The 14,191-nt window shown below is 43.2% G+C and overlaps 1 protein-coding gene across 2 annotated transcripts in view; it reads right to left on the bottom strand.

Annotated features, from left to right (window-relative positions):
* Positions 1-1,616: 1,616 nt before the first annotated feature.
* Acbd6 (acyl-CoA binding domain containing 6) overlaps positions 1,617-14,191 on the bottom strand; it is a 142,596-nt gene continuing 130,021 nt past the window's right edge. The window contains exons 7-8 of one of the 2 annotated variants that reach the window (XM_031385286.1): positions 13,247-13,277; positions 1,617-1,902 (exon numbers count right to left, since the gene is read on the bottom strand). In XM_031385286.1, the coding sequence (XP_031241146.1) occupies positions 1,748-1,902; positions 13,247-13,277 (186 nt within the window). In that variant the 3' untranslated portion in view covers positions 1,617-1,747. Of the gene's footprint in view, positions 1,903-11,703; positions 11,983-13,246; positions 13,278-14,191 lie in introns of those variants that run through there. The other variant, XM_031385303.1, reaches the window with a different exon arrangement.

The raw sequence follows: 14,191 nt of genomic DNA, 5'->3' as shown, positions 1-14,191 counted from the left end.
CTATGTGATAGTATGGTTTTAGGGAATTCAGATTCTGGGAACAAAAGAATAGGGGTATAAAGTCTATATAGTTTTAAAAGTGGCAATAAAGATGTGTCTAAGAAATACTAGCCCAGTCTGCAAAAGGGAGAAATACAGACAAAGAAGTTCCTGGAGAGTTTCTTGCTCAGACAAATAGTCTAACATGTTTAAATGAATGAGTAACTCAATTTGCTAATGCTCTAAAGATGAACGAGGTAATGCCAGTTAAAATCCGCACAGAGTTTGGGTCACTTTTACTGTAGCCAATGCATATATAGTATTTTAAAAATACATGGATGAATATGGACCACAAAAGACTTAGGTTAGAGGTGGGCTCAACGCAGTGAAGACTGTGGTAAAGGAACAAAGAACTGAGAATTATACCCACGTTATGCACCAATGTATGCCCTTCCACAGGTCCTTAAGGAATGACTTAAAAATGATTAGTCTTGGTGAATGGTTTGATTTTGCATCTCAGATTGTACGAAGGTAGGCTACAAAAATCACGAAACAAGCAGTATTCATATGCTGTGGAGGGGTTTGCTCAGGATAGGCTGGCTCAAGCTAACATAAACTGTAAGCTGTGGGCTCCACCATGCAAGGCACTTCCTAGTTTAACAGTCATGCCTGTTAGAGAACTATCGCTTAATGGCTGGCTATGCTTGCACTGTGACTAATTTCTTCCTTCATTCGTCTTTATTTTTCTAATATAATAAGAACATCAAGGGGTTCCCCAGGTGAAGTTCTCAAGGTTGGAAGGGAAAGCACAGGGGCTCAGGCTCAGTAATGGTACACTTGCTTATCTTCAAAATGAAAAGCAGGGCACACTTGCCTATTTATGCTTCTAATGCAGAGCAGATGCTCTTCTGGTTCCTGGATATAACTCCAACAGTAGCACATCGGGGGCAAGCAAACAGCCTAGCAGGTAGCAGGCCAGATCTGAGTTGGCTATTTTAGAATCCTGCCGCAAAGGACATTATAGCTAATTAAGAGTCCTTAGGGAACTTCTTTTTCTGCGTTGTGTATATGGAATCCTGATCTAATCGATGTGTCTGGAGAACCTGTGTGTCAATCCTCAAGTGAGGTTGCTGAGTACAACCTGAATGTTAAGGGCTTCAAAACACCCACTGTTGATGTGACTTCCATAGCCCCAACTGACAAAATGATGTCCTCTCCTTCTCTTGCTTTCTCAGCACTCTCTTCCTCCTTACACTTTCAAGGCTGTCTTTAGAGAACAGCCATTTTAACTACCTATTCAGGTTAGCTGTGAAATGCTACAGGGTCATTTGCTTTCTACCATGCTGGGGATTCACAGAACTTCCCTAATTGTCCCTGTAGTGCTGATGGGCACACTTTGCTTCTGTACTGAGAGAGAGAGAGAGAGAGAGAGAGAGAGAGAGAGAGAGAGAGAAGAGCCATGTTTAATATTGTGAAATATGATCTGTCTGCTCCTCTCCCCACCTTCCACAGCAGTGATAAATTTCAAAGCATGCTCGGCAGAATTGGATTATATTATGCACAGTACACATGTTCATCACCAAAACCCGTACTCCCCCAGAATGTATGCATGGAGAATGAATTGCTGAGACGTCGAAATCCCAGTTCCTCGAACTGATTTTATTAGCCAATGCATACCAAAGATGGGTGGTAAAAGAAGTATTATTTTTGCAGTTTCTTTTATCTCGGAAGTCCTAGTCTGCTAAACTGTGTTTTTCCAGGCTTTGGCTCAAGCCTTGCCAGCTCTGTGCCGCTGCAGCATCAGAGAGACCGCTTTGCAGCCTGTCACCTCTTCTGGCAAACAGCCGTCTTGGTCTGGGAGTGTGGGGTCAGCGCCAGACTGGAGCAGCAGCTCCACGATGTCCAGAAACTCACAGGCAGCAGCTGCAAGAGAATTGACAAACATACAAACCGGTTTCCAGGGTCACAGAAGCCACTCTGCGCAGCAGGCCCGGCAAGTTCAGGCAGTGAGGAGGCCTACACACTGCCCACTCTTAGGGCGGCTGCAGGATGCTCGGGCTTGGCACCCAGAACAAGTCTTAAGAAACTACATTTTCTCCTTGCATAGAAATACACAGTTCTTTTGTAAAATTGTGACACGTTTGACCATATTTGTAAGGAGAGAGTAATAGCAAAGAATAAAAAATGCAATGGCTTTATGTTGATTTATATTTTCAAATAGTAATAGTTGGGTAACCCATGTCAAAAGTCTAAATGTATTACATCAGATAGAACCATTTGTGTTTGAATACACACACACACACACACACACTCCCTCTCTCTCTCTTTTTCAAGGTGAGCAGGGGAGGCCTGGTGCAGGGAAAGCGCCCTTAGACCTGGAGCATGCACTCTGGAGCAGTCACTTTGGACAGTAACTTGTCATTACAGGTTGTCCCTAAACACACACCCCTCCAGAGAAGGATCTGCTTCTAGTGATGGTCTACAGAGATTGTTCTGCGTGTGTTCCCCAGCCGATATCTGAAGAATGTACACAACAGCACCGCTCCTAATGGGCATCAAATGCAGACAGCTCAAATGCTCATGAGCAGTAACATACAGGACAGACACTGTTCATCTGGAAGCGAAAACTAAGGAACCCCAACTTCATACACCACTGGGTTCATCTCAAAGACATAATGTTGAAGAATAACTCAGTTTAGTAGGATTCTATTTAAAGAAGTATGTAAAAACAGACAGAGAATTAAACATTATCACTTAGACATGCAAATATGTAGTGAAATTATGAAAGAAAGTGTTATATAAAATCTGCAATAAGGCTGGGCAGGGTGGCACACACCTGAAATCTGGCATCTGGGAGGCAGAGGCAGGAGGAGGGTCAAAGTTCAAACCTGGTCTGCATAGTGCATTCTAGGCCAGCTGGAAGCACATAGTGAGACCCTGATTCAACAAAACTAAACAAAACCTGAGACAGTGCAATATTGGCAATCACCATGGTTATTGGGGGAGCACTAAGGAGGGACACGACTGGAGAGGCACGCAGGAGGGCTCACCAGATGGTATTGGTGATGTTCCTGACTCTTAAGTTAGCAAGGAGAGACATTTTACGGTCACTTTTGTGGTGCGACACATCATACAACAGCAGCCAGCCTTCTCAGAAAAGACTGAGCCTATGGAGACAGACCCCGGGCTGCTTTACTAAGCAAAAGCTGCACCAGCTCTGTCAAGGATACAGCTGAGATTCCTGCTCTGAGAACTTACAAACACGACAACAGCCAACTCTAGTGTAAAGAAATGAAGAAGTGCTGTGCAGAGGGCAAAGAGGAAACGGAGGAACACCCTTGGCCTTCCAGCGCTGCACATGGCTTTAGCTGCTCATTCCTAGGCTCAGGAAGCCCCCACTACTCCTACTTTGCTCTTTGCTTTTGAATCAAGGTCTCACTGTGCAGCCCTGGATGTCCTGGAATTTACCATGTAGACCAGGGTGGTCTTGAACTCAGAGATTCATCTGCCCCAGTGGCCTGAGTGTGGGATTAATGGTGAACACCACCAGGTGCTCTCTGTTTGGTTATTTTAACCACAACAGGAGGATGAATTTTGCTAACAGCCCTTTCCACCTACAGCAGATGTTTTTTATGCTTTGTGTTGATTGCTATGCTATAATGCAATGATTTCAAACTATCACACCAACTTGGGTGCCTAGGTAATACTTTATTTGTATTTGGGTATATTCTTCTTGCTAATAATTTTAAAAAGTGTTCTCTATTTTCTGAAACAGTTTGTGTGCTTTTCTAGATGCAGAATCACAGAAGGAGCCTTATCTGTTCTTACCTCCTGCCTCTTCCCACCCAAGAGACTACTGCTGCTAATTCCTCGGGTTGAGGCTTATCATGGGATGAGATGGGAGCCCTGTGTCCTGAGTCGGTTACAGTCCTCAGTCAGCTTTCAGGGGTGATGATTTCTGCATTTCCCCAAATCTTCAAGCCAGCCAAACTGTGTGTGTGTGCGCACATGTGTGTGTGTGTGTGTGTGTGTGTGTGTGTGTGTGTATGTGTGTGTGTATGTGTGCGCGCGCGCACTATCCTGCCCTATATTGGTATTAATAACTAAAGAACCTGGCTATCTTCACCCCCAGGCAGGCGCTTCTTTCTGGCTTAGAGATTCCAGGTTTTATGCTGTGAAGGAGGCAAGAGCTGTTAAGCAAAAGCCAGGTTATGGTGGACTATAAACTGGTGTAGCTCCAGTGTCTTTTTATTCTTTTGGTTGTGAGCCTAGTCTTCTCATGGCTGGATCATCTCAGCAGCCCTCCAATATCTTTTTACATTCCCTATCCCGATATACTTAATCACTAAACTCTTGTCCATAACAAGAGAGAAGCTGGTTCTAAGTGAGCCAAAGTGGAGAATTTCTGAACTAATATAGCCTGTGGGAGCCCCCTCTCTCGTCAGTGCTGTGGAGTCTCTTGTATGTGAGAGAAACATTTGATGACTGGACAGATGAAGACTAGGAGAAAAGGGAGAGAGAAGCAACGACTGTTTGCTCCAACCCAGAGCGGCTGCTGAGTGGTGACAACAACGGATGTGACAGACCCTGAGACTACACCAAAATGGGGAAAGGCAGAGGCAGGACTACCTTTGCCAAGGCCCAAGATCAAATAAAGTGTTTAAAATTAGAACCTTTCTGTCAAAATCTCCCCTCACCATTCTGTTTTGTGATGCTGGGGCCTTATGCATTCTAAGCATGTTCTCTACCACAGAGCCGTATACCCAGACCACCAACTGACACTGATCATTTAGAATTGTACCCTCAAATAACTTCAGTTAACATTTTTACTCTAAATTTCTGGAGTTAAATTATGGATAACTGCCTATCTACTTAGGCTGAAATGCGGAGAGACTCATAAAATAGAAGAAAGTTAAAGATACACTGCCTGGCGTCCAGCAGCTGTGAGGAGACACATGCTGTGAAGAACTATCCACGGGATACCTACCTTCTAAACAATGGTACTCAGCGGTTACACCACCAGAATCAAGCTCCTGTGAGGAGCACTAGCTTTGCTTTTAAAGTGGGACCTTTTCAACAGAGTCAGAAACTCCGTGTATAAATCTGTAACTCAGGATAGCCAACTCGATCTAACGCTTAGTTCCTCTAACCCAACACGGGAATGGGGCTAAGCAGAAGTCTGCTAAAGATGCAGAATGTGGCCTTTCAGGCAGAGGGGTAGTTTCACATGTGCTGCAGCATGCATGGAGTAAGCTTTCCAGCAGTGATGTGTGGTATAATCTCAGGATTCAGACTCAGGAGCAGAGGGAATAGGGTTTGAAGAATTTAATCCCATAGCTAGCTGACTGCAGTCACTCAACGAAGGAAACAATACTTGCGCTGTGTAACAGTCCCCTAGCATGACGGATGTGAGTGAAATTTTAGCTCCAGTCTAACTAAGCAGTGAGATTAAACTCACAGTATTTCAGAGCAGGGGTGTGGTGTATATACCTATATAAAAGGGATTGTTAGTAACGAGCACCTGAGGTTTATGAAAAGGACGGACCCATGCAGAAGCAGAAGCAAGCAGGGAGGAAGAGCAGAGAGACAAAAGCGACTGATTGAAATGATGGGATCCTGCCTATAAAGCCACACGAGTTAATTTTATGCTGATATGAATGGGGCATGTTAGGGGCAGGCTGGCACCTGGGGAGACTGACCCATACAGATGCCCAGCAAACCGGACCTGGCCCTCCAATCACATGGTGAGTTATCCCAGTGCACGCTTTTGTTGTTTTGGTGTTTGGCTATCCTCTCTATCCAGAATGGCTCTGAGAAGTTAGAATCTGGTCAAAATTCATTCCACTCCCTTTTGCATCTTTAGAGAATCACAGGTTACAAGCCAGAACATGTAATCTCATACTCTCAAAACAAAGGTGAAGATGACAAGGGAAAGACGGCAAGAACAGAGAAGGGGACCAGTGACAACATACACCAAATTAGCAAGGGGCCACGTCGGTGCCCACACTGTGCTGGGAAATACACAAACAATCAGCAGCCCACGTTGGAAAAGCCTGAGCCAGTCTGCAGGGACCCGCGCAGTTGCTGAATTTATGGTACCCTGGGAACCTCTATTTGTCAAGTGCCTTACAGGCAGCCCTGACACTGGCCCAGGTGAAGATGAATTCCCATTCAGAGCAGTGAGCCTTCTGACTCCATTAATCCTCCGGGTTTTGATGATGAATTTCTTTCTTTTTTTTATTTTATTTATTCTCACTCTAATTCCTCCTCCCACTGCCCTGTACCAGTCCGGGAGGAGCAGAACAGATGGTGCTTTCCCTGCAAGCCTGAGGGCTCATGAGGATACAAAGCCGGCCCACTCTGCAATCACATGACCACACGTGCAAGGAAAGCCTTGATTTCCCCTGGGAGACACAGATGCAATGATATTAGTATTCCCAGTGGAGGAAGAGGAGGGGAAAGCTAACAGGCCATTTATAAGGAAGACCACACTTACTGCAGTGTACTCCAGCAAGGACCACGGTTAAACACAAAATAACAAGAGGACCAGTATCTGAAGACTCAAAACATGCAGGTAAAATGTGGAGAAATAAGGATTTTAATGTTTCCACACAAAGACCATTTAGGACAAACTAGTAAAGACGTCCAGTAGTACAATAATGGCCTCTAGTTAACCTGCGATTGGCTCTGACCCAGTTTTAATCGGAAGAAGCCAGGATTTACAACCTGCTTAAGGATGGAGTTTGACAACTGCTATAATCAGAAGAGCTGTCAACACAAGGACAGCTGTCAAGCTCAACCATAATTCATAAAAAGTAATAGCTAAGTCCCTAAAGACCTCCCTGATACTGTCTGCACTCACTGTATTTAACCACACTCACAGTTCTGTGAAAATTCCAAGAATAGGTTAAGGCCCTAAAACCAAATCAACAGCCACTAAGCACCCACTAAATAAAAAGGATTAAATAATACTATATGACTAAATGCTCAATAGACCCCTAGGCATATAATAGGTGCTTAATAAATGATCATTATTATCACATATGATTCTCACTATTCTAAAGTATCTATTACAAATCCAGCAAGCTAGTAAAGAAATAAAACTAAAGGTGGATTACTCTAAAAGTGATTACTAATTAATCGGAAAATGTTTTGTTTTCTTTTTTTTTAAAGATTTATTTATTATATGTAAGAACACTGTAGCTGTCTTCAGACACACTAGAAGAGGGTGTCAGATCCCATTACAGATGGTTGTGAGCCACCATGTGGTTGCTAGGATTTGAACTCAGGACCTTCGGAAGAGCAGTCAGTGCTCTTACCCGCTGAGCCATCTCTCTAGCCCCAGAAAATGTTTTCATGAAACATTCCTGAGTTGTCAGAACATTTTAGTCAAATGTCTGACTGGCGATATTATTTTAGTGTTTAATTATGCTGATTGTAACATATATGATTATTTGCCTGGTTCTTTCCACAGTAATTAATATAACCTGAGAGACGGAAATAGAGGGTGTCTCAGTAGATGTATTTTGAACACAATCTGAATTAAGGATCACTTTTATTAATGCCTAATGTCCAAGTGAATAGAAAGAGGATTTTAAGAGCACACAGGATATCAACATCGGTATGTGTTTATCAATGGCACAGTTGTGGGTATTGGCTCTGCCTCACTGACCACGGAGACCAGTGGGAAAGGATTTCCCATTTTATTATTCCTATAAAAGGTTACTTTCCAAGCTGGATATGACAGTGCATGCCTACAGTCCTAGCACTTTGGCTGGGCAGGAGTATTATGAGTTTTAAGCAAGCCTGGGGACTACATGGCACGTTCCAGGCTACTCCTGGCTATAGACTAGAGCCTTGTTTCCAAACAAAAACAAACCCCGACAACATCTCCTCCCTCCCTTCCTCCTTTCTCTTTTTCTTCCAAAAAATAATGTGAGTTCTCTCCGGCACTGCAGTTGTGTATGACAGTAGCGAACAGGAGTCGATGTGGAACCTTCCATCCTGGATGTACAGTGACTCTGCTCTCAACAGCTGGATTGTTGAAAAGCTCATAGCACCGTCCCAGCCGACAGTGGGGAAACAAACACCTAAGCTTGGCCATTTGTTGGGAAAACTAAAGAACAAACAGGGCAACACTGCTACCCGATCTCTAGATCAGACAGGCTCCGTCTTTCTCTGTGTAAGCTTTACTAGGCTACAAAATACATACACGAGAATATCAGTCATATATATATTTTCTTAAGATGAATCTACTCATGTAACGTGTACATACATTATCATATCCATATACGAATCCCAGAAGCACCCCTCCTAGTTTTACCAAGCCACTTTTGCTAAATTAATCATCCTCTGTCTCCTGATGCTGAAGTCTCCCCATTTTTGACTTTCCTGTAACAAAAAGTACATGCATTCTTGGGTCCAGCATCTTGAGCGCCAAGCCGTGTTTCATGTGGCTGTAGCTCATTCTCAATACCAAACAACATCCTGCTGAGAAAACGCTTCAGGTTGCCACAACTATGCTGTCTAATTCCCAGATCTGAGGAATTCAGTGATTTACCAACTTGAGAAATTATCAGTGAATATTCTTTTCGTTGTTGTTTGGTTGTTTGAAACAGGGTCTGTCTATGAGGTCCTGGCTGTCCTGGAACTCACTCTATAGATAAGGCTGGCCTCAAATTCAGAGATATGCCAGCCCTGCCTCCCAAGTGCTGCAATTAAAGGCATATGCCACTGCATCCTGCCAGTAAATATTCTGATATACTGAGTTTCCTAGAATTTTTCTTGGAACACCTATTTGAAATTTCTCATTTCCTCTTTTAAAAAGTAGCTGGAAGGTCATGGCACAAGCATTTAATCCCAGCACTTGGGAGGCAGGGTTTGAGGTCACCCTGGCCTATTAGAGTGAGTTCCAGGACAGCCAAGGCTATACAGAGAAACCTTGTCTTGAAAAAAACAACAATAATGGTGATAGAGGAATTGGAGGGGTGGCTCAGTGGTGAGAGCACTGGCTGCTGTTCTAGAGGTCTCAGATTCAGCACCCACATGGTGGCTCACAATCATCTGTAACTCCAGTTCCAGTGAAACCAACACCCTCTTATGGCCCCTGTGGGCACCAACCAATGGCAAAACACCCAGGCACATAAGATAAAAATAGGTCAGGGGTATAGAGGGGAGTAAGAGAGAGTGAAAATGAATGAATGAGTGAATGAATGAATGAATGAACAGTGGTAGAGATCAAAGCACAGGCAAGTGCTTTGTCACTGAGCCACATTTCTGGCTTTTTACTAGGCTCTAATACAGTGGTTCCCAACCTTCCTAATGCTGCGACCCTTTAATACAGTTTCTTTAATATGGTTGTAGTGACTCTCAACCATAAAATTATGTTTGTTGCTATTTCACAATTGCTACTGTTATGAACCATAATATAAATCTCTGATATGTGGCCTCATGGGGTCATGAACCACCAGTTGAGAGCCACAGGTCTACCACATTTCTTTCCCGCCCTGTGTTTTTGATGACTTCTCACAAGCAGCTTTCAACACACCATTTTCTTTCCTTTTTTTCTTCTACTATGTGTGCTAACTACATACTTTAACCTAACCTTCATAAGATTTCTATATTTGTTAAATATTTTATTTAAACTTGATTTAGTGCTGGGCATGATAGTGCATGCCTTTAAACATAGCACTCAGGAGATAGAGGCATGTGATCTCTGAGTTCCAAGTGAGCCTGGTCTACAGAGTGAGTTTAGCCAGGGCTACACAGAAAACCCAACCCCCTCACCTTGGCTCATTCCACACCTACCGATTCTTGTGCTGGTGAGCCCCTCTTTACAATTTTGCTCTGGGATCCTGATCCAATAGTTTCACGAACGTCCTTTAAGATACAAACCTGGGCTGGTGAGGTGGCTCAGCAGTTTAAGGCCTTGCCACCCCGCCTGGCAACTTGAGTTTAATTTCTGAGATCCACGCGGTGGAGGAAGGGAACCAATTGCAAGCTGTCCCCCACATGTGTGCTGTGGCATGGGCACATCCCTCTTCCAATAAACAACTGAAAGACATGGACTCCTGTGTTTACTGCACCCAAGGACATGCACAGGATTGCCATCTGTAACATTAGCTTGTGAGCTTACTCTCATCTAAGGTACTTTAGGGGGCTGCTGCACTAAAAAAGTGTCCCTTGGGAGAAGTTAGCACTTAGGTGCGGGGAGATGGCTCCATCAGTACAGTGCATGCTGAACAACCAAGGGGACCTGAGTCCGGAGCCTTTGCATCCATGCAAGAAAGCTGGGTGCAGTGGTAATGTGCCTGTAATCCTGGGGCTGGCAAGGCGGAGAGAAGATGGCCTCAGCTGACTCTAGCAGAATGGGTGAGCTCCAGTTCAGGGGGTGGAGAGGGAGTGGGGAGTGTGTACATGTCTGCCAGTGAGGCAAGAGAGGACAAACCAGACCAGAATACTTACCTTAGTTCCTTAGTCTGGCGATTTCCCAAACAATCAAGAATATAAATCTGAATTTTAAATCTGTGTGAAATGTGGCTTCCCCCAACTAGACACTGGTCTGATGTAGATAATCTGTTTTTCTTCTTTGTACTGTTAGACTAAATCAAAAATTTTTAAACAAAACAAGACGTTCTACACAGTTTTCTTTTACTGACCTTCTTTTGGTGGTGAATGTATTATGAGATTGTTATATACTAATACTATATTTCTACTTTATCCAAGGATTCTATCATAGAGCCTGCTAACATTTACTGCATCCAGAGCAGGTATTAGATATTGTCCTGAACACTTTACATAACTTAACCTCTTATATTCTCAGGCCTAGTCTGAGGCCATGGTCCCTATTTCACCAAGTATAAACTACAGTAAGTGATTTGAACAGTCTGTGCAGAGTCAAGAGGAGACCTAGAATGTCAAGCACAAGTCTGGCTTAAACCCATGAGATCCAAACTACTTTTCTAAACTTGTTAAATTGAGAGTTGACTTTTCTCTCAAGCCTTTTATACATCTGAATTACTGAACTGGGTATTTCACCTAACTTGGAAATGTAGAAAATCATATTAATAAACTTTAAAACCTTACACCATCCTTCAATTTCTGGGATGAACTCAACACGATTATGCTATATCTTTGTGTCTAAAGTACAATGATGATTTTGTTTGCTAATATTTTCCTTAGGATTTTGGTATTTATGTTCAAAAGTGAATTGGACTCACAAGTTTCCTTTCTTCCTGCTAGTTTTACTATCTAGGTAATACGAGTAAACTCATAAATTTGTAGACAGTTCAATTTTCATTATCAGTCTGATTTATGCGGATTGCAAACAGCTAGTACTACAGTCTAGACTCCAGGTGACCCGGCGATGCTCACAGCACCTAGACACATGCTCAGGGTCAGACAAAGGAGCTGAAGGGCATCTGAGGCTCGCATACTAATCCTAGCCCAGCAGTGTAAAGACTGGCAAAGCAGCCTGTGTGTTTGTTTCTGAGATGGCTGCAGGTGGGTGAACATTAGCTTGATTTAAACACTGATGGCTATATTTTTTCAATAATATTCATATACAATAGAATCTCTGAATTATATTTGCTAGTATTTTATAATTTATGAAACACTTTAATATCTTTTTATTTAGCTGAATTTATTTAATAGTTTTCTTCTTTTTTGGGGTGGGGGTTCAAGACAGGGTTGCTCTGTGTAGTCCTAACTGTCCTGGAACTCACTTTGTAGACCAGGCTGGCCTCAAACTCAGAAATCCGCCTGCCTCTGCCTCCTAAGTGCTGGGATTAAAGGCGTGCGCCACCACCGCTCGGCTCTTTAATAGTTCTCTAAGAACCATGCATTACTTCTACTTTACAAATCATTTTTACTATATTTTTTATATTGCTGAAGTAAAGATAATCAGTAGAGAAATGGAAGGAGGATTAAAAAATATCAGTAGAGAAAACAAAAATTAGTAATCAAACTTGTTTTCTTTATTCAGTTATAGTAGTCTCCCTTTATCTGAGAAAAAAAAAGTTCAAGTAAGTGAAGACAGGACCAAGCAACACACACACACACACACACACACACACACACACACACACACAGTGTATATATATGTATGTGAATATATATATACACATATATATGCTTACATTGTTTTTTATTTCTCTACACACCCATAGAAATGTATGACTTATTAAGAGATTACCAGCAGTAAATAATGAGATAAAGGAATATAACTATCTCTAAAAACACTGTAGTGTACTATGCTCACAATCTGTGATGTTATGAGAGGACCAGATTCCATTGGGTAAGTGGGGCAAACAATGGTGGTATTAGCCTGGTTGTCAGGCTGCTACTAAAGGGTCTCTTGAACACATGCACTGTGATCAGCTGCCCTGGTAACTGAGACACTACCAAGGGAGTGTGCAGGAGTAGCGTAGTGTGTACACAGCTTCAACAGGTCAATGAAAAAAACGAGCCGTCCCAGACTGAAGGAGCAAGCACGGTGTGGGTCTCTCATGCTATTTGGAACAGCATGCAACTTAAAATCTATTGATTGTCTATTTGTAGAACTTTTACATTTTCATAGTTCTGGACTGTAAGTGACTGTGGGCAACTAAAACTACAAACAGTAAGACTGCAGGTTAGGGTTTCAAAAAAGTTGTTCTTGTTGTTATCATTATTTTGTTTTTTTTGAGACAGGGTTTCTCTGTACAGCCCTGGTTATCCTGGAACTCACTCTGTAAATCAGGCCAGCCTTGAACTCAGAAATCGGGCTGCCTCCCAAGTGCTGGGATTAAAGGTGTGCACCACCACTGCCTGGCTGTTACTATTTTTTTAATGTGTGGTGTATGCATATGTGAGGAGGGCCAGCCTTTGTATGCACCCAAGGAAGCTGGAGGTCCACCTTATCTTTTGAGACAAGGTCTGTCACTGAGCTCTCTGCCTTTGCCCAGGGCTCAGATACAAGCCACTGTGCCTGGCTTTTATGTGGGTTCTGGGCAATCTGAACTCAGACCCTTGTACTTGCATAGTATGCTTTACCAACTGCGCCATTTCTACAACCTCAAGAAAGTTGTTTTTTTTTTTTTTTTAATATTAGGGGAGAAATTAGATTCTACAATAACAAAGATTAGTATCCTGGTTGTTCCTGACAGTTCCAAGGATGGGTGGAGAAGCCTCCATTGCTGATGAGGATGACGGTCTACTGGCTTCCCCAGTAACATAGGCTTAGACAGATGATATGTTAGCACAGACCAGTAATGCACAAACATCTTACCATAATGAAGAGCTGTCTGACCTTCATTGTCCTAGAAAAAAGCACAAATGAGGACTTTAGAAAAGATTGGCAAGTATGTAAAAGTACACAAGCAGGGTACCAAAGGTCTATAGGCTTGTCAGATCCAGGGCAAGCCCCTGCTTCTCTGCACCTCACAGTCACTGGAGATCCGGCTTACCTTGGAGAACTGTAAACAGTGCACAGTGGCAGTTACAGCAGAGGAAGAGCACACACAGATCCACGGAGAAGCAGTCAGGGGTGGCAGCTTGCTCACTGCTTTAGAGGAAGGAGAGCTAGCACTGCAACATTGACCCTGCACACTATTAGATGCTGATTTCTTTCTTTCCTTCTTTTTTATATATGTGAGTACACTGTCGCTGTCTCCCATCACACCAGAAGAAGGCACTGGATCCCATTACCACTAGGGAGCTACTAGGTGGTTGCTGGGAATTGAACTCAGGACCTCAGCCGAGCCATCTCTCCACTCTAGATGCTGTTTTCTAAGTCTCTACCCAAATCTAAGGAATCTGTGACTTTTAGTAGGGTTAATATCTTTTAAAAAGATTTGCAAATTCCAGGCAAAAGACATTAGGCATTCTAACCAGATCAAACATCATAAAGATAGGTAAAGTCCCAGAAAGTATGCAAAGTTCCAGAAGTTAAGAACAAGAGCTCCGGGCTGGAGAGATGGCTCAGTGGTTAAGAGCACTGACTGCTCTTCCGAAGGTCCTGAGTTCGGATCCCAGCAACCACATGGTGGCTCACAACCACCCGTAATGAGATCTGACGCCCTCTTCTGGTGCGTCTGAAGATAGCTACAGTAAATTACACCGGAGCGAGCGGGGCCGAAGCGAGGAGCGGGGCCGGCAGAGGTCCTGAGATCAACAGCAGCCACACACATGATAGCTCACAGCCATCTATACCAGCAACAGTGTACTCATACAC

This window comes from Mastomys coucha, unplaced genomic scaffold (genome assembly GCF_008632895.1).
Source record: "Mastomys coucha isolate ucsf_1 unplaced genomic scaffold, UCSF_Mcou_1 pScaffold1, whole genome shotgun sequence".
NCBI lineage: Eukaryota > Metazoa > Chordata > Mammalia > Rodentia > Muridae > Mastomys > Mastomys coucha.
Note: the sequence above shows the minus strand (reverse complement) of the source record. Positions and strands in the feature narration are given on the sequence as shown.